General features: G+C 40.3%; 2 protein-coding genes across 2 annotated transcripts; both read left to right on the top strand.

The window, feature by feature from the left end:
- The first annotated feature begins 1684 nt into the window (after nucleotides 1–1684).
- LOC120291457 lies at nucleotides 1685–4425 on the top strand. The gene is made up of 2 exons (XM_039308828.1): nucleotides 1685–2097; nucleotides 3643–4425. The coding sequence occupies exons 1-2, from the start codon at nucleotides 2047–2049 to the stop codon at nucleotides 4102–4104; spliced, it is 513 nt and encodes a 170-aa protein (XP_039164762.1). The 5' UTR covers nucleotides 1685–2046; the 3' UTR covers nucleotides 4105–4425.
- An 11745-nt stretch (nucleotides 4426–16170) lies between these two features.
- LOC120291990 (disease resistance protein RUN1-like) lies at nucleotides 16171–19576 on the top strand. The gene is made up of 6 exons (XM_039309829.1): nucleotides 16171–16317; nucleotides 16399–16768; nucleotides 17268–17869; nucleotides 18260–18363; nucleotides 18531–18809; nucleotides 18899–19576. Exons 1-6 carry the CDS (start codon nucleotides 16266–16268, stop codon nucleotides 19385–19387), a joined length of 1896 nt encoding a protein of 631 aa, XP_039165763.1. The 5' UTR covers nucleotides 16171–16265; the 3' UTR covers nucleotides 19388–19576.
- The last annotated feature ends 414 nt before the right edge of the window (nucleotides 19577–19990 follow it).

Raw genomic sequence — 19990 nt, 5'->3', positions numbered from 1 at the left:
ATAATGATAAGTTTCGGATGCATAATCAACTCATAAACTTGGGAAAGCATATTGTCAGTCAAGAAAGTCCATCCAACCCAAGAAAGCAGAGTAGGTTGTGGGTTGCAGACGAGGCACTTGGAATCATAAAAAGCAAAAAGGTGAGTAAGAAAGGTCCCATTTTTAAATAGAAGTTGTATATCCTGGTATTATGGATTCCTTTTTGTCTAGAAATTTTATTATTTTTTTCCTGCACATTAGAGTTGTAAACATTGTGGTTAAAAGTTGACAAACTTCTTCATATCATTGCAAAATTTTACTTGTAGAGGAAGGACAAGGTTCAAGCGATTAAGCTAGATGGATTGAATTACCACATAGAGATTAAACATGAAGAGTTTGAGAGGTTACAAAATTTGAGACTCCTCGGATTAGGAAATGGAACTTATGATGCGGGCTTGGCAAAGTGTTGTTCAAAGTTGTGATGGATTTCTTGGCATTCTCCTCGTTGGGATTTGATAGGAGACAATATAGATTTGAATTGTCTAGTTGTTTTTAAACTTCACAATACTAACTTCATAGATGATGCAAAAGCATGGGAGTTGATCAAGGTAATTTACATGCTTTAATTGTAGTATGATTGTCTTAGTGTGTACTATGCAATAGTTCTTACAATTGACATGCCATCCATTTTTACAGATGGCACATAATTTGAAAGTTCTATCTCTTACTCAATGTGGTGGCATAACGACAATCCCAAACTTCTCTAAATGCTCGAGTTTAAAGAAGTTGATTCTTTCGCATTGTGACAAGCTAAAGAGAGTTGAAACCTTCATTGGATATCTAGAGTCATTGACTGAGATAGAGATTGAATGGTGCAAGGGTCTTACAGATTTGCCAGAAGAAATGGGGGCACTACTGAAGCTTGAGCGCTTCTCATTGAGGGGATGTTCTGGGTTGAGAGAACTTCCATGCTCACTTGGGAATTTAACCTCAGTGATAGAGTTAGACTTATCAAAAACAGGCATTGCCAAACTTCCAAGGTCCATGGATGGACTATTAAAACCTAAGTCTTTTCTTCTAACAGACAAGACAATGATGGAATTTCCCAAATTCATTGGAAAGTTAAGATCATTGCGCATATTGAGTTTACCAAAAAATGGATCATTTTCTCCGGAGCATCATGTTTGGCGGTTACCTAGTGGCATCAGCATGTTGGAAATCCTTGAAGAGCTGGATCTTTCCGGGCATGATGAGATGACAGGTGAAATTCCTGTTGGAATCGGAGATTTGTCATCTTTTAGAATCCTAAATTTAAATAGCACCCAAATTTGCGAAATTCCCAGGAACATCGATGTGCTTCATCACCTCCAAATGCTAAATTTAAGAAATTGTCATGAGATCCAAGGGTTCTTGGAGCTTCCCTCAAGGACGATGTTTGATCAACATGCTTCATCACCCCCAAAGTTGGCCTCTTTGTCTTGCCTAAACCTAAAAACCGTTGTGCAACTTCCGTCCTCTCTGTTGAGATTGGATTTACTATGCTCCAGCTTCAGGTGGGCAGAATTACTTCCTTCCAGCTTGATATTGAGAAATTTGATGACTTTAGAGTTCTATTATGTTGAAGTGGAAGACATTCCACTCGATAAACTTCCAGGACTGGAGAGCTTAACTATTGACGGCTGTGAACAGCTTCGGACATTAACCATTTCTTCAGAAAACCTACGGCAAGCTCATGTGTCGTCTTGTCCGGATCTAATTGAAATATCTTTCTCCTTTTCGGAAAAATTGGAGTCTTTCTTCGTTTTTCAATGCGGATCTCTGGAAACAATAAAATGGCTAGATTGCGTGAAAAACCTGGAGAAATTGGAAATCCAACAGTGCGATGAACTTACTGATGTTTGCGGCCTAAAGCATCCAAAGTCTTTGAAATCCTTGGAGGTCACGCAATGCCCATCATTGAGGAGGTTGATTGATGACCCTTGCGCGAATATACCAAATGATTGCCTCGTCAAAATACAGGGGTGTGGAGACATTTTCAAAGATTCCACTCCGAGCGGTCCACCTGGAATGCCTTTGTCGCATTACATATCGGAGATTTTTCTAGAAACATCAAACAAGGTACGGCATCTTCTTTCTCAATATACAGTAGATGTGCGTGAATTAATATGTTCTAGTTTCAGTTTGATACTATAATTCGGTAAAACAATATAAATTGCAAACATTTAAGTATTATCGTGAAACTTACATGAACGGAAATATATTTTTTCAATCCAACCACGAAAATTTATTAGAAAGATCTTTAAACAATATCAAATACATTAGCAGTCCTCTGACAAGTTCTTTTTAATTTGAAATGTTGTGATGTATGGACAAAATACACAAATGAAAGTACTATAAATTCTAATTTCATATTTTAATTTTTGTTATATAATCGAGTGTTGGATATTACGTCATAATTGCCCTTTTGAACTTTGGCACTATTGTGCAATAGTTCGTAAACTTTAAAAAATTATAGACTTACCCCACCCAAAGGCACTTTGATTGATGTTGCATCCATTAGTTTTTCAATCTAGACAGCCGTTAAAGTGTTACATACACTGGACTAACTCACTTTTCTTGATCGAATTTTCTCAAGTAGTTTATTAACCATACATCATTTTCTATTTTCCTTAGCTTCATAAACCATGTAGAAGATGTTATTCTGTTATAAACGAGTTAATGCACTTTCGGTTAACATTTAACGGTCATACAAACGGAAAAAAGTAATGATTGAAACAAAAATGAAAGTTTGGAAAGTAATTCATTACTTTTCAAAATTTGCGTGCTACTAAGAGGCAGTGCCAAAATTTAGGAGGGAAATATGATATTTTAGAAGTACCAAGCTATTTCCGACAAAAAAAAAAGAAAAAAGAAAGTGCTATTGTGCATGTAAGTACTTTGTTTAATTCGGAACTTCCATCAAATATCTTCACCCATTCCTTTCGGGAATAGATGACCTAATATCTTCTCTGAACCAAAACAAAGCCGTCAAAGATCTAGACCTAGTGACTAAAATGGTTTGTCAAAAAATGAAAGAAGATTCTTAATGAACATTAAAAATGCATGTGGAATACCCATTCTTGTATTTTGTTTGTATCAAAATAAAACGATAGTTTTTACCAAAAAAAATAAAATAAAACGATAAGTATAATAAACATGAGTGGAATATAGATACGTAGTCTTGTGCTGGTAAAGCAAAGGATAAAATCTAAAATAAAATCTTATATATTAGAGGAAGATTTGCTTCCTTTTTTTGGCCAAATATGCTCCTCTCTTTTCTTTACCCACCCAATATCCGCCCTTCTAAAATTGTCTCTCTCTCTTTCTTTTTCTTTTTTTGGCACATTTATTAGGCGACTGATGCATTTCCTTCATCTGGTGTTAGATATTTGCGGTTCCTAAAGTAATCTTTCCCCCCTCTTTTAGGTTCCCATTTTCTGTTCTACTTTAACTACCTGGGTTGGATATTTGTTCCTAATGCAGTCTGTCCACCACCCCAATCCGATGGAACTTTTCTTCTTCTTCCTTCTACATTCCCAGCGTTCACATTCCCGTTTAGACATATTCCATCGAACGTCTTCCCACCGATTAATATAGCTCACTCCATTTTTATTTCTCAATTAGGAGATTCAGGACGAGCTCTCCCACGCCCCCAATTTACCTGACCTGGCGAATCAAGCCCCAGCGGACGAAGATGACTCGTATGGCATAGGTGGGAACGTGAATCGCCCATTAAAGCGTCAAAGGAATGAAGAGGGAGACAATGAACGAGACGGAGGAGGCGGAAGAGGAGAGCGAGCCTCGCAGGGTGACGGCAATCTCACTGGTCGTGGGTCGGTGGGAGAGATCTTGACCTCGCTTGTTTTGCCTGATGAGGAAGAGAAGCGCGAGAGGGAGAGCTGCTTCATTGAGTCCCTGCAAGGCAAGGCCACCCTGACATCGAACTCGAATGAAGGGGTCCGAGCGATGGGCGGTTACTACTGCCACATCCAGGAGCATTACGACGATGCAAACGAAATCGAGATGAGGAAGAACAAACGCGTCAGGCAGTCAGGCCCCTGTGGCCGCAGCGGCAGAGGGCGGTGAGCCCCACGCGCTGTCGCCGAGCGTGGGCTAGCAGTGGCGTCTGCGGGTGGAGGACCGCTCGAAGGACTGGTAAGAGCAGTGCAACAGCCCAGAGTTCCCAGAGGAGGAATTTTGGCGCGCGTTCCGGATGAGCAAGGCCACGTTTGACTTCATCTGCAACGAACTTGACGCAGCTGTCACCAAGAAAAACTCGATGCTGGGGCAGTTGACGTGATACTTGCAAATCACTGAATATTTTGTTGTCGTAATAGGTTAAATTGGTTAATTTGAGTTATTTTATTTTCGAGCCAACTCAAATTAAATCAAATTCACTGATTTGACATTAATATAGAGTAATAGTTTGGATGGTTTTTCTAAAAGTTTTTACTTAGTTTGGATGGACCGCTCATCCCCCTCCCTCCCTCTCTCTCTCGCTTGCATGTGCTTGTGGCTGACTAATCCCATTTTAATCCTTTATACGTGGAGTATTTTCTCTCTTTCGGTAAACTATATGATTTTCTCCATGTTGAACTAAATGTTAATTGTTACTCTTTTTTTTTTTTTGCGAACAATGCCAATCTGTACATGTCATAGGGGACAACACATTGAAATCAAAAGGGAACAAAAGTATCTTTTCGTATTCTTTTTCTATTCTTCTGCACATGGCTCACGTTAACCTTTCCCCCATGATAAGGACGAATGATCCAGCAAAACAAGTCAGAGAAGCTCAATGAAGATTACAAATTTTCACAGTGAGACTCAGAACACACCAGATAAAATCACTTGAGAATCAGAAGTTCATCTATTTCTTTTGTTTGGGTTTAAATAATGTCAAATTAGTTTTGTTGTCATCCGCGTAAACTGAGAAAATCGTTCACGCTCAAAAACACTCGAGGAATGCCAAGCGAGTATGGCCCTTTGGTTGGGCATTTAGAAAGGGCTTTGGGACTCTAAAGTCCCTTGGCCAAATACAAACGTGTTTGGTTCATTTTTTTGGGAGACTTTGGCAAGATGCAATTGCATCTCCAAGTGGCTCTAAGGACCTTTAGCCCAATGAAGATCCGGAGGTGCTTTCGAAAGTTGTATTTTGAGAATGCAAGTTTGGATACTGTTCATCTTCAAGGTTAATGTTCATCTTCGAGGAAAACCACCGCACGCGGAGGTCGACGACCGTCGACCAAGGGGTCACGCGCGCCGGCACGCGCGCTGGCGACCCGCGCCCGAGGGTCACCCAACCCCGGCACCATCGCCGGACCTCAAGCGGTCACCGGAGGTTGGGCGACCCCGGGCGATGGTTGCCAAGGTCGGGCGACCCTAGGTAGCGGCCGCTTGGGTCGCGAGCTGCCCGAGGTCGCGCGACCCAGTGGCCATCGCCGGGGTCGCCCGACCTCCGGCCGTCGGTTGGGGTCGCCCAACCTTCGACGGCAATCCGAGGGCCAGATCTGGCCATCCGGTCGCCGGATCTCGGCGGTTCGGTGGCCGGACTTCAAAAAAAAAATGCAAATATTTTTTTATTTTTTATTTTAGTAAAAGTCATTTACAAATGCAAATTTTACCAAACGGTATTTTGGCCAAAGTTGTATCTCGATGCAAATTTTATCAAACGATATTTGCATTTTGGAAAACTCCTTTCACCTAAAGGTATTTGCATTTTTATAAATGCATTCCCCAAAAGCCTAACCAAATGGGCCCTATCTTTTGGGTCTAATAGTTAATACATTGCAAAAAGGAAATGATACTATCTAATTAAACCAATACCAAGTGCCATGCCAAGTGTGAACTAATGACAGTATCTCCTGGAAATTTTTTAAAAAGAAGTGTTTCCTTCATTATTGGTAAAATTATCGCCTAATTAAACCAATTTCTATGATTGGACGCAAAGAGGAATCTGGTTTTTCACTCTCCAACTCTCTCCCCATGCTGGTTTGGGGGAAGAACTATTTTTCGAGAGACATATTCGACGAAAAAGCTCACAGATTTGCAAGAAAGAAATCACTCATAAGAAATTGATCGTCAAAGCTTGGTATTTGTCTCGGAAGTCTCTGGTCATCTTTCTTCTCCACCGGCACCAGTTCCGGGAGAGCAGAGGATGCGCCCTGTTCTAATGCGCCCTGTTCTAACCCGTTTTGCAATCGACTAACTCAAAGATCTTCAATCTTACTCGATGCTTTTCCATCGGTTCTGATTCTACTCATTAGCACTTCCTGAAGTTCCTGCCTACCAAGCCGCGACTTCAATGGATTCTATAACAAGGTAATGCCTCTATTCTCCCATGCTCTGCTTTGATGTAGGAGATGCTGACATGCTTTGCATCTCTGCTTGGAATTAATAGTAGTTGTTTGATTTTACTTATTTCATTTTTAATATCTGGGGCAGTGGGGCAATGCCGGTGAGAAGATGAGCGTTCCATTGTCACTCATGGGAATGTCAAAACTTATAAGTGAAAAACTTGAGAGTGATAATTTTCTTCTTTCCCCTTTATTTTTGTTATTTTTATTATTTTTTCATATATATATATATATATATATATTTTGGTAAATCATATATTTATATTTTGACCCTTCAATTATTGAAAATTTTTAAAATTGATCCCGTGCGTGTCGAAATCGCATGTCGGAATTTCGGACTCGTGTGTCGGGAAGAATTGACCACGTGTCGGATTTCCCGACACTCGTTGACTGCGTGTTAGAGCGTGTCGGACAAAACATGAAGGCTTCCGAAGAGTGTTGGTGCTTCTTAGATTATTCCTAGGGACCAAGAAATATCTTTTTTCAATTCCTTGATCTTGTTCCAAATCACTAACCATTGATTTGTTCTTAGGAATAGAAATTTAACTAATGTTTCCAAATGGATTTATGTTCTTTTTTTAATCTAGGGAACAAAAGAACAGACATAGTCAAGAATTGGCTGGTTAGTAAGGGTGCGCATGGTAACGCCTCTTAACCGGGGAACAATTTCTTTTTAGAATTAGTTCTTTTCTATTTTTACTCCGGAGAATAATTTTAGAGTAAAATAAGATGTTTGGTAACTACATAAAATTTCTATTCTTGAAATAGAAAAGTAATATAAATGTGTTTGGTACGAAACAGTTTCTTTTTTGTATTTATTCGTTTTTTATTCTTATTCATAGATCGCCGATGCCGCCCGCCATGCCGACCACTAACCGTTGCAGCTCGCCGCCACCGTTGCACGACCATCGGCCGCCGACCGTCATCGCCAATCGCCGCCACACAGCCCATCGACGGCGGCGGCGACTGCCGGTAGCGGTCGATGGTGGCTCCGAGCGGTTGGAGGTGGCCGCGGCAAGAGAGAGAAACAAAAGAAAAATAAAAAAGAAAATTGACTTATTTCTAGAAATTGTTCCTAGGAATAAGAAGCTACTTTTTTTTTGTTTCTTGTTTTCGTTCAAAAATTGTTCCCGAGAACAAAAATAGAGAAATTGTTTCCGAGAATAAAGTTTTACCTAACGGATTTCTGTTCTTTTTTTTTTTTGTTCCGAGGAACAAAAGAACATAAATTGGAAGAGACAGAAATGTTACCATACAAACCCTAAACAAACCTTAAGAAAACAAACAATAAACCAAAAAATAAAAAATAAAGATAATAAAAAGAGAGAGAGAGAGAAAGAAAACAATAAAAGGCTGAATTAGGATTTAGTATGAGTTGGGCTGAATCTTGTTCGAGTAAATTTGGGCTCGATCTGGTTTAGGGACTTTGTGCTTGGTTTAGTTTAGAATGGTTTGGGCAGAGTTATTTTGGTGGTTTGACTCAATTGAAGAGGCTAGTCATGGAAAGCCCATTTTTGTGCTTGGCCCAATACACAAAGCCCTAGTTTAGTCCATATTCGGACCGAGCCCATGGGCTCGGTCCTTGTCCCCTTTGATTACAAATTAGAGAAATAAAAAATAAAAAAAGGAGAAATATTGGAAAAATATCTTTAAAATAGGCCTTGATTAGATTGTTAGATGTTACATTAGAATTAGTTTAATGTCATTTAGTTAATATCTATATTGTTTTGGGAATTTTATGCCATTCTCTAAGTTTAGTTTAGGCTTAGTAGATTAGCCTTTAAAAAAACAAAAATTGTAAAATTCGATTTTTAAGCTCATGGAGATGCTGTTCTAGAACTTAACAATTAGGACATGTGATACTCTTTGCCCAACATTGTATCTTACCATACTTTATTTTTTACTCACCTTTCATTATTATTCTTGATCTACTTATGATTTCTCTTATATTAACTTTTGTGTTGTGATTCATTTTTCTTGGTTGGAAGGTTAGGTTACACACTAGGATCATAATAAACATAAAAGAAAATCGCATGGACACTTAGCAAATGAGAACTTTATGACTCATAATTAGATAAAGATTGCATGGGACAGTTAGTTGATAATCGATCAAGTTTGGTGCCAAAATGAATTGAGAACTGTAGTTGCATACAAGGCAAGCTATTCCTCTATATCTCACTTGATGTCTAACCGATCCCATAGGCTAATAGATATAGAATTCTTATAAGATAAATTGGTTAAAATGGACACTTCAAAGTTGTGCATAGTAAGGATTTGGAAGAATTTGCACTAGTTGAGGACCCTTGGTCCTCAATTTGATATTATTTCTAGATTTGTCTACCCCGCGGGACAGCCTTTTGTATTCATAAAAAAGTAAAAAGAAAACGCATTACCCTTTCACTTTAGAGGAACCAAGCGACATGGCATTATGATAAGATAACGAAAAGGTGCACGCACTGGTATCCACTGAATGTGCTGAATGTGCAGTACAATTCAATGCCGCTGCAGCATCTCCTCATACTCTTTTTTTTAGTCAGTCTTACTCTATTTTTACTCTAACACTTACTCTCAGACTTTTGTCCTACCTCATTGCAGAGTGTAGGAGTCGAAATCCACTCCTGAAACTAAATTATCCCTATCCCAACCCTCCTTAAAAATGTGGGGATTCGAACCCCCACCTTCCCCCGCTAGGGCAAACCTCAGCGGTTTCGTCTCCCCATACTCAGATGCCTCGCCCCTCGCTCCCTTTGCTAGCGTGTCCAAAGTCAAATCTATCCCTCTCTCTCTCTATACGCATGGGCCCTTCCCATGTGCCGCCTGGCTGCACTATCCTCCCCTTCCATTGAATATTTTTTTTAGTTTTTTTCTTTTTCAAGTAGAATGACTCCTGATTGGCCTTTATGGTCTCCCAAGGACTCTTTAAAAATTTCCCAAGTTTATAAAAAGTCTCAGGCATCTTATCGTCCACCTGGTAATGCAGAACGTTAAGCGACAAAAAGACAGCAGAACGTTCTATAACTTGACTTTAAAGTGAGCCGGCCAGGCTTTTTAAGGTACTGGTACCCTTAGGGGTGTAAACGGGTCGAGTTTTGATGTTACCCGACCCGACCCGAAACATAAGGGTCACATACTGTGACCCGACCCGACCCGACCTGAAACACATTAGACTTGCATCGGAAATTCGGGTCGGGTCGGGTTTATGTGTTTTCCTCTTCTTCTTTTTTTTTTTTTCATTTAAAATGTAATTATTTTTATAATGGGTACCTAACCCATCCAGTCTTGAATTTTCTTTTTTCTATTTGTTCCATTTAAAATGTAAGTATTTTTAACCCAATACGAGTTACACTTAGTCATTTTTTTATTTATTGTTTTTCTGCATCTTTGTAAAGTCTGATTACCTTAATTAAGAATATCGCTCATTTTGTTTTGTTTGTTTTTCAACTAGGTATTACCATTTAGAAAATCACTCAACACGTATCAAGCTAGATGCGAGCTCCTGAATGCCAATCTAATGGCAGAATCGATACCATTGAATATGGACGAAGCTCTTGGTAATTGGGATTTCTTGCTTATATATGCTTGGACAACCAAAAATGCTATCTTGCAAATTTTTCTCCCTTTTAAAGACCTGAACTAGCCGACTGCTATGCAATATGTCCCGCGGTCCAATCCACGAAAAAAGAGACCCACACCAGATAAGCACACAGCTCCAACTGGACTAATTTTAAATGTTCTAAACTCTGATTTAACTGAGAATTTATTCCATGAACCAGCAATCAAGATCAGTATCCCAGGACCCCCGACCCTTTGAGTTTGGCCTCACGGTAAATGCAACAGTCATGTTTCCATAGTCATCATCTACCCCCTAATTGCGAATTGAATTACTACCATACACTGCAGCAACAAAACCACAAGCCCTCAATCTTTTTCACACAAATCTTCATATTGATATCTCATAGGAGTTCCATCAGCCCACCCAATACCCATAACGTGTGGACTAACAAAGCGAGCTGTTCATCACTCAAAACTTCAGATGTTGCATCAGGAACGGCAGCATTGGTTCTGGTTACCTCTACTGGAGGTGCTTGACTCTTGGCAAAACGGCGATAGAGCTCTAAATTTTCCCTTTACGGAATCCACAGGCCAAGTTTCACACATTCCTCTCGAACATCTTCCTCCAATTCTGGGTGCAAATTATCATTAGCCTTAAAAATTACAAGAAAATAATTATGTAACTATAATCTTTCTCACTCTTTCCTAAAGGAAGAGATATTTGCTGAGACAAATAGAAGAGACAAGACATCGAAAGTTTGATAAATGGCTGTACACCAATCTTCTATAAATCCAGGGAAGGATGGACAGCAAAGAATTGCTTTCAACCAAGACTTGGAAATGCCATTACTGAACCTGATTAAAAGAGACATACCTTGGATACAGGTGTAGAGCTAGAGGAAAGCTAAAACTCCAGATGCAAGTGCAATTTTTGCCAAGAAAATTCTAACCCAATGTCCTTGAGATGGAGTTTAAGTGTGTCGCTGGTCTCTGCTCAGAAATACAATATTATGTCATGACCAAAGCCAATAAAAGATCTAGTGATAGAACAAAATTCCAATGTATAAAACACATTGTATTGCATCATTATAGCATATAAGGGAAGCGCACATTATGGTGCAAAGCATGCCCTCCATTACAAGCTTCATGCACCAGTTCAAACACAGCAAGGTCAACCAGACTGGGGAAAGATTCAGTACTCACCCTGTCTCAACCCAAAACTTAAAATCTGTAGACACTATAAATGTCACGCCCGAACCCCGAGCGCGCGCACATCCCACTACGGTCGATAAAAAATGCGACATCCCAGGAAGTGTCGCCTACCCCATTCATTTATTATTGCGCAAGCGGAACGTACTATAAAACCCCTGACAATAAAATACGGGATAAAAAAGCAGGAAACAATTTCACAACCAATCACTTACATAAACCAACGGAGTTACAGACGAAAGCCTACAACCAAAAGTCTACAAAAGACCGGCTCTTAAAAATGAACTGTCCTACGACCTACAAGTCGGACACGTCCTCCAATCTTATCGCTTCACCTCTGCAACTCCTCAATGCCAACCAAAGCTATCTGGCCACTCCGTCCATCAGGGACCTGAAATTTTAATCCCACAACCGGGATGAGACGATGTCTCAGCAAGTTCAACCCCCTAAACCCCTATTAGAAAGAAAATACGCCCAAGGGTGGCCTAGCCACATCACACAGAGAACTTATCTCGCCTCAGTTCTTCCCTGCAGGTTAGCACAATTCGTAATAATAATTCAAACAATTGGAACATCATCACTTTCATATAAATCACAGTCTCACTTAACACACACTTCAATTATTATTCACTGCCACACAAGGGCATAGCCTACTCGCAGTTCGGCTATCTACTGACACTAATGCCAGGCATCTCCTCCCCCCCATGGAGCGCGGCTTCGTCATTACGTCAACGGCATTCCCGAAGGAGCATGGGTCCGTCGGCCTAGCCACTACTGCGACCCGAGCCACGTCACTCTCCTGACGGCATTTCTATAAGAACAAAGGTCCAGTCGGCCTAGCCACTACTGCGACCCGAGCCACGTCACTCTCTTGACGGCATTTCTATAAGAACAAAGGTCCAGTCGGCCTAGCCACTACTACGACCCGAGCCATGTCACTCTCCTGACGGCATTTCTATAAGAACAAAGGTCCAGTCGGCCTAGCCACTCCGCGACCCAAGCCACGTCACTCTCCATTGACGGCATTTCTAGTAGAATAAGGATCTAATCGGCCTAGCCACTCTTTGCGACCCAAAGTCTTTCAACCAACACGCAACAATTCAATAATTAATTGCACAAATCATCACTCAATTTGTAATATCTAATCATCAAATTCATAATCTGAATACACAACAGCGATCAGCACAAAATTCTGAAAATTTAGGGTCCAAACTTAATTTTCGGAATTTATTTAATAATTAAATTTATTTCGAAAATTAATTAAATAATAATATCCCTATCTTTCACAATCCACACTCGATTTATAATATCCAATCATCAATTTCAAAATCTGACTACACAAAGAATGACCGGTACGAAATTCGAGAATTTAGGGTCCCGACAAAATTTTCGAATTTAATAAATAATTAAATTTATTCCGAAAATAATTAAATAATAATATTTTATTAATTTCGAATAAAATATATTATTAAATCATATAATAATTTCGAAACATTTAAATACATCAAAAGTAAATTCATTTAAGTCAAATCAAGGCTTATTTTAAATAAACCTACTTACCCTTAATTAAGCACACTTTAAATTAAACCACAACCTTAACCAAATCCACTCTTAATTAACCTAAACTAACAACCTAATAATACTTAACATAAACTAAACCTCCATAAGCATAATTAACCCTCTAAGCGAGGTTTAGTGAGCTAAACTCACCGGATTAGCGAGCCGAGCGGACCAAAACGACGGGGACACCGAGGAGAACAACTTTTCTCAAAGCGGGCCGAGTATCCGGGCTCGGGAAGGTGGCCAAAACGGGCCAAGACTTAGCTGCCATACCCATTTTCTTGGTTGCTGTCCATGGCGATTTGAGGCCGAGGAAGGGTAGATCCGGCGCTGGTTCAGGTCGGAAAGGGCGGAGGAGCTACGGCGGTGGCTGGCGACGACGAACGGCGGTGACGAATGAGCTCCGGCAGCTCTTGCACGAGCTGAATAGCAGCTCGGGACGATGAGCTAGGCGAAGCGGGCGGAGTGGCGCACGGCCAGGCGCGGGCAAGCACGAGGTAGACGCGCGACGGCGGCGATGGGCGAACGGCGAGACCTCGGGGCGTGCGGCCGGATGGGACTTCTCCCGGTTCTTCTTTGGGTCTCGAAGCAATCAAGGGAGATGGAGAAGAGAGACCGCAACGGGAGAGGAAGGGGAAGGAGAGGGGTCGGCCAATGGCGGTTCGGCATGACGGCGAGGTGGCGAACTCCGGCGATGGGCGGCCGGTCAAGCGGATGGAGGCGGCGTCGGGGCTGGTCGCACGAGCAGCTCCTCTCTCTCTCTCTCTCTCTCTCTTCTCTCTCTCTCTCTCCAAGCTTGAAGATGATGTTGATGGGTGCCCTTTTTGAAATCAAATCTCCACCTTACACTTGTCAACATCCTAGCCATTCTTGCCCCACACCATGACATCACCAAGTGATGTCATATTCCACTATCTCAAAACCTCCCACAACATTTTCCAATGGTTGCAAATTTCATTTTCCGTCGGGGTCCAATTCTTGCACATCCACTTACTTAAATTTCCATCAATTCTCCTCCAATTGAGTCCAATTTAAAGTCCATAAATTAATCCAATGTCACCACACTTCAATTCACATCTTCATTTGTCCATAAAATCAACTTAAGTCCCAAAAGCGTTACCAAATACAGGCCTACTAATTTCTCGAGCCAAAATAGCCATTCTCGGATTTAATTTGCCAAAGAACTCTGATTGCATGAAAAATCTTCCAAAGATGAGTTAATACTCATAAAATGATTTGTGACACACCAGACTTCCAATTCTTGTATTCGATCTCAATTCCACGTTTAATTTCACTTTGGCACAATACTAGCGCGGCCCAACCTACCAGGTAGCCTTTAGAAACTTTCATGCATTTGACTTGTGGTTGATCATCTCAAGCCACAATGTACATCTTTGAAACATTGGCGACTTTCGATTGTCGGGGTAATCTCAAGGTTTCAAATACGAACACAGGGTACCCAATCGATAGAAAAGTCGGTCTAGTGCCGATCCACAAGAATTGTGTGATCTGGTGGAATCACCCACACCTGATCACATGCCTCTGTCGAGTCGTCATATCTCCGATCTCTAATCGATCTTTAATTGTGCCGTAATGACCCTTGCAGATTAGCTCGGTCGAAAGATCGCTTCCTGGCCAAATTCTCGAGTCGAATGCATTGGAAACTCTTAACAGCTTCACCCGATAGACTAGCTTTCACATGAGTGGTCGACTCAAGGAAAAGAACTATATGCGTGCCAACAAAATGCCCGTCTCAATTTATTGAAAATAGAATCGGAAAATCGGGATGTCACAATAAACCCACACTTACATCTGTAAATTTCTCTTAAACTTTACAGATGAATGCATAATAGAACTTAACCTACTCACCCTGTCTCCCCAATGGTTCTATTGATTTCTCTTGCATTTTATATCTAAAAAGCGTTCGACTATATTCTCCTACTGCTACTGTGTATGTAGAATGTCTTTTATCTGTTTCTTTCATTGTGGAAGCACATTAATCGTACATTAAGCAGAGGGGAAGTGGTATTCTTGACTAGCGTGCGTGGCGGTATTCTTAAAGTTCCATTATTTCCTATAGGCGGCTCTCTTCTGTGCATTTCTGTGCTATTTTGATGCATGATCTAGCAGGATGTTTCAATTAGCTTGCCTGTCCTATTATCAGCAAGATCAAAGTCAGTAAATGTTGCTGATTTTTGCAAGCTATTTCACACGGTGGAATCTCTTAGTACTCACTCTTGATACACATGGATTGAGCCCCAGTACAAATATTAAGCTCCTGACATGATGTAGGAATAACTCTAACAAGAACTCCTATACCAGTTGACTTAGTTGGAGAAGCGACAGATCGCATAAAGAACAAAAACAGGGCTAAAATAGAGTTGAGTTGAAGCTGGAACAGAAAAAAAGATATTTATGGTTTATGAAGAACCAATCATGTTTATTGAATGAAGAAAGCTAATGAGTTAGAGACTTGGACTTATTTATACTGAAATACAGATAATAGACGATCTCGATCTCAAATAACATCTCTAAACTCAACAATGCAATCTAATTGAACATTTGCATGACTATCGTCCGCTCGATCGCAATCGCGAGAGAATCGCGTTTCGAGCAGAGGAACCGATCTACGACGCACCCAAGAACCCTAACCGATGACGGAACGAGAGGGGAACCCAGCGCGCGCAGATGGGTACAGAGCCCGGTGCTGCTGTCCTGGACTGAGTGGACTCGACCCAAGAGGCGGAGCCATTGGTGGAAAGAAAGCAAGAAACCGTGGCGAATTCAAGAAGCAAAAGCTATGCGCAGAGACGAAGCATGAATGGCGTACCTCCACGGCCAAAGACTTGTCCAATCTCCAGGAACAACAGCTCCCACAGAACTCGAACCCTAAACGTCAAAATTTCAGCTCGACCCTTAACATGGGAAGGGGAAGGGGAAGGGTTTTCGGCGACGGACGGCGACGATCGATTGATTCGGCGGCGGCTAGGGTTCCGGCGTTGAGACGAGGGGTGGCGACGGCAACGGCGACAGCGACGGCGACGACGACGGCGACTGCGAGGAGACGGCGACTGTGACTGCGAGGTGACGGCGAGGCGGGCGGCGCGTCGATCGGAGGGCGGCAGCGGAATCCACGAGAAGGCGCAGTCGTCGGAGAAGAAGGCGGAGCCGAAGACTATGAGGGATTTCTTTACGTGTTTGTGTTTCTTAGCGGTAAAAGATCGGAACGTGTTTGTGTTTCTCAGCTTGTTTGGAATTTGGAATTAACGTGTTTCGGGTCGAAACATTGTTCGGCCTTGACCCGAACCGAAACATATTTCTTTACTTGTTCTGTATTTGTGACCCGAACAATTTTAAGACCCGAAACACATACTCAACTTGTTTTGTGTTCGGATCGTGTTTGGGTCGGGTCGGGTTTTTTTGACACCCCTAGGTACTCTTGCTTTTTAGGTATTGTTACTCTCTTGCCTCCATCATATCCAAAACCTCAGCTCGTGTCTTAGCTAGGCCACGCCACACCAACCTTTTTTCTCTTTAGGTGAGAGATTTCTGGAAGTAATAAGCTCCCTACCTATGGCAAACTCAGAGGCCAGAACGAATAGCGATGTTGCACGAGTATCAGGAGGTAAGTACCAAGTGTTATTGAGTTTCAGAGGATCCGACACTCGTCATGGATTCACAGATTTCCTCTACCATGGCTTGGTAGATGCTGGAGTTTGTGTATTCAAGGAGGATGATGAACTCCCCATTGATAAAGTGATTGGTGAGAACCTTCTACATGTAATCAACAACTCCATGCTCTACATACCCATCTTCTCTCAGACTTATGCTTCTAGTAAACGGTGCCTCCAAGAGCTTGCACTCATAGTAGAAAATGTCTCTAAATCTGAAGGTCAAAAAAGTATCATTCCTATTTTTCTTGATGTGGAACCTGAGGATGTTAAACTTAGAACTCCACTTTATAGCATTGCTTTTGAGAAACACAACGAGGACTTTCCTCGGGAAGCAGAGGCTTGGAGAAAGGCTCTTGCGGAAGTTGATGAAAACAAGGGATGGAATGTGAAAAAGGATCAAAGGTAACACTCGTTAAAGATCCCTACCTATTTCTTCTTTTTCTGTTTTAGGGGATACAAGTTGCCCTGTGATTTTTTTTTTTTAACGGAAAATATTGAAAACAACCCGCAATTCCTGCTCTTATTCAACCTTACATCGTACTTTTAACTTCTTCCCTAAAATTTTCCCCTGCGAGGTCAATAACTTCAATTTGATCTGCATTCTTACTTATTAAAATAAACGATCTGCATCTTCAAACAGAAATTTCAACACCGCCCCCACCCCCCCAAAAATTACCCATGTTAAAAGGGTATCAGTTTCCATTTTCTATTTACGGTGAAAAGGCCATAGACATCAATGATCCCATATGGTGCCGACTTTATTTTGTATTTATTTTGTGAGTTCTCCTCAAGAAACATCAATTACACAAGGAAAGTAAGATTCTGGGAAGAAAAATCATGTGGCATGCATGTATAAGAAATTAATGTAGTCAACTAATGAAAGTGCTTGTGTACATGACAGCCAAGCAGCGATTGTCAAATTAGTCGTTGAAAAGGTTATGGAGAAGCTAGAGATGAAACGAAAATCAGTGACTGAACATTTAATTGGACTTGAGGATCAAGTAAAACAATTGATAGAGTTATTAGATGTCAACCATCAGGATGTGCGGCTCATTGGAATTCATGGAAAGGGTGGTATCGGTAAAACAACCATTGCCAAGATCATCTTCAATAAACTATCTTCCCACTTTGAAAAGTGTTGTAGCTTCCTTGAGAACATACGAGAAAGCTCATTGACCAAGGAGGGCATAGTCCAGTTGCAAAGGAAATTACTATCTGACATTGTTGGTTCTGGATCTACAAAACAATTAATGGATAGTGAGGAAGCAATGAGGAGGATTGGAGACACACTCAGCACTAAAAATGTCCTTTTGGTTCTGGATGATGTTGATAAAAAAGAGCACATTAAGATTTATTCATTACATTCAGGGTCTAGGATAATCATTACAACAAGAAACAAAATTGTTCTGAATGTTAAGGGACTTAAAGATGAAATTCCATGCTATGAGATGCTAAAGATGGATGACGCTGCTGCGCTTCGCCTTTTTTGTCAGCATGCCTTTGGTAGAGAATTTCCTTCCGATATTTAGCATGGGCTTTCAAGTAAAATTGTCTCAATTATGAGAGGGCTCCCTTTGGCTATAGAAGTAATAGGTTCGTTACTCAATGGGAAAGATGAAGCATTTTGGAAAGAGATGTTGGTTAGGTTAAGGGAAGTACCTAAGGAAGACATCATGGAGACGTTGAGGATTAGCTATGATAACCAAGACAAATATCAACAACAAATTTTTCTCGATATAGCATGCTTCTTGTTTAATGAGAATAAGGCTGATGCAATTTACGTGTGGGCTAATTGTCAATTTTATCCCATAAGAGGACTAAAAGTTCTTACCGATAGGTGCTTGATAAAGATATTAGACAATGATAACATTTGGATGCATGATCAACTTATAGAATTGGGAAAGCGTATTGTCCATTTAGAAAGTCCATTCAATCCAAGAAAGCGTAGTAGGTTGTGGATTGCACAAGAGGCCCTTGAAATCATAAAAACCAAAAAGGTAAGTAAGAAATGTCCCATTTTCAAATAAAAATTGTATATTTTGTGATTAAAGATTCTTTTTTTTTGTTTGTTTAAATCCTTACAATTTTTTTCTTGTTCATTTTGAGTTGAAAAACAAGTGGTTGGAAGTTGATAAACTTCTATTCCAAAAAATTTCACTTGCAGAGGAAGGATGAGATTCAAGCTCTTAAGATATTTAGATATGCTGACCCCATAGAGATTACAAATGAAGAGTTTGAAAGGTTAAAAAATCTAAGATTCCTCGAGCTACACTGGGGAACTTATGCTGGGGATTTTGCGAGATGTCATTCAAATTTGAGATGGTTTTCTTGGCATTCTCCTCAGGACTTTAGGGCAGCCAATATGTATTTGGATCATCTTGTTGTTTGTAAACTTGACACTATTGACTTCAAGGATGATTCAAAAGCATGGGACTTGATTAAGGTAAATTACTTGTTTTAATTCCAGTCTGACAATTTCCATGTGTCCTATGTGATGGTTCTTTCAATTAAAATGTCATCCATTTTTTACAGAGGGCACAAAATTTAAGAGTTCTATCCGTTACTCGGTGTTCTAGCATAACAACAATCCCAGACTTCTCCAGATGCTCGCATTTAGAGAGGTTGACTCTTGCAGACTGCTTCAATCTAGAGAGAATTGAGAGCTTCATAGGAGATCTAGTGTCGTTGATTGAATTAAAGATCGAAGAGTGCGGTGGTCTTATTGATTTGCCTAAAGAACTGGGGGCATTGGTGAAGCTTAAGCACTTTTCATTGTCGGGATGTAGAGGGTTGAGAGAACTTCCAAGTTCACTTGGAAATTTAACCTCATTAATAGAGTTGGACTTATCAGGTACCAACATTGCTAAAACTCCTAGAATGCCTTTGTTGGGTCATGCACAGGAGATTCCTCTGGATACATCTGACTTTAAATCCAAGTTAGACAAGGTGCAGCATCTTCTTCATCAATATACAGTAGATGTGCATGAATTGATTTGTTTTAGTTTCAATTTGATGCTCTAATTTGGTAAAACAGCGCAAACTGTAATAAAGTTAAAACATTATTCTGAAATTTGCATGCATGAAAATATATTTTTTTTTTATCCGACGACAAAAAATCATCAGAGATACCTCTAAATTATTTCAAATGCATGAGAGTTCTTCTGACGCGTTCTTTGTAATTGGAAATGTTGTTTGGTATAACTTAAGCAAATACACATCCACAAGTAATGTGAAATGTGATTTTTAAGTATATTTCTTTATTATATATAACTAAGTGTTCTATATTATGTAATTTCTGACATGTTCTTTGTAATTTGAAATGTCGTTTGGTATTAATATAGCAAATACACATATATAAATAATATAAATTCTAATCTTTAATTTTTTTTTATATATATAACTGAGTGTTCTACATTATGTAATATTATGTGTTTATTTTGATGTCACAATGCATTAATTGCCATCTTGAACTTTAATACTGTTACACAATAGGCCGCAAACTTTGAAAAATTATAGATTACCAACCCCCTCCCCCCCGCGGCCGCCCCGGGGAAAAAAAAAGAAGAAGCTTGGATTTACTGTTGCATCCATTATTTTTGCAATTTGCATAACCATTAAGTGTTA

This window comes from Eucalyptus grandis, chromosome 3 (assembly GCF_016545825.1).
Source record: "Eucalyptus grandis isolate ANBG69807.140 chromosome 3, ASM1654582v1, whole genome shotgun sequence".
NCBI lineage: Eukaryota > Viridiplantae > Streptophyta > Magnoliopsida > Myrtales > Myrtaceae > Eucalyptus > Eucalyptus grandis.
Note: the sequence above shows the minus strand (reverse complement) of the source record. Positions and strands in the feature narration are given on the sequence as shown.

Bases quoted from the DNA above. Each gene is read 5' to 3' on its own strand.
- LOC120291457 (XM_039308828.1), top strand. From the start codon at position 2,047: ATGCCTTTGTCGCATTACATATCGGAGATTTTTCTAGAAACATCAAAC. The intron at 2,098-3,642 runs GTACGGCATCTT...TTTCTCAATTAG, and splicing joins TTCTAGAAACATCAAACAAG to GAGATTCAGGACGAGCTCTC.
- LOC120291990 (XM_039309829.1), top strand. From the start codon at position 16,266: ATGGCAAACTCAGAGGCCAGAACGAATAGCGATGTTGCACGAGTATCA. The intron at 16,318-16,398 runs GTAAGTACCAAG...ATGGCTTGGTAG, and splicing joins TGTTGCACGAGTATCAGGAG to ATGCTGGAGTTTGTGTATTC. The intron at 18,810-18,898 runs GTAAATTACTTG...CATTTTTTACAG, and splicing joins AAGCATGGGACTTGATTAAG to AGGGCACAAAATTTAAGAGT.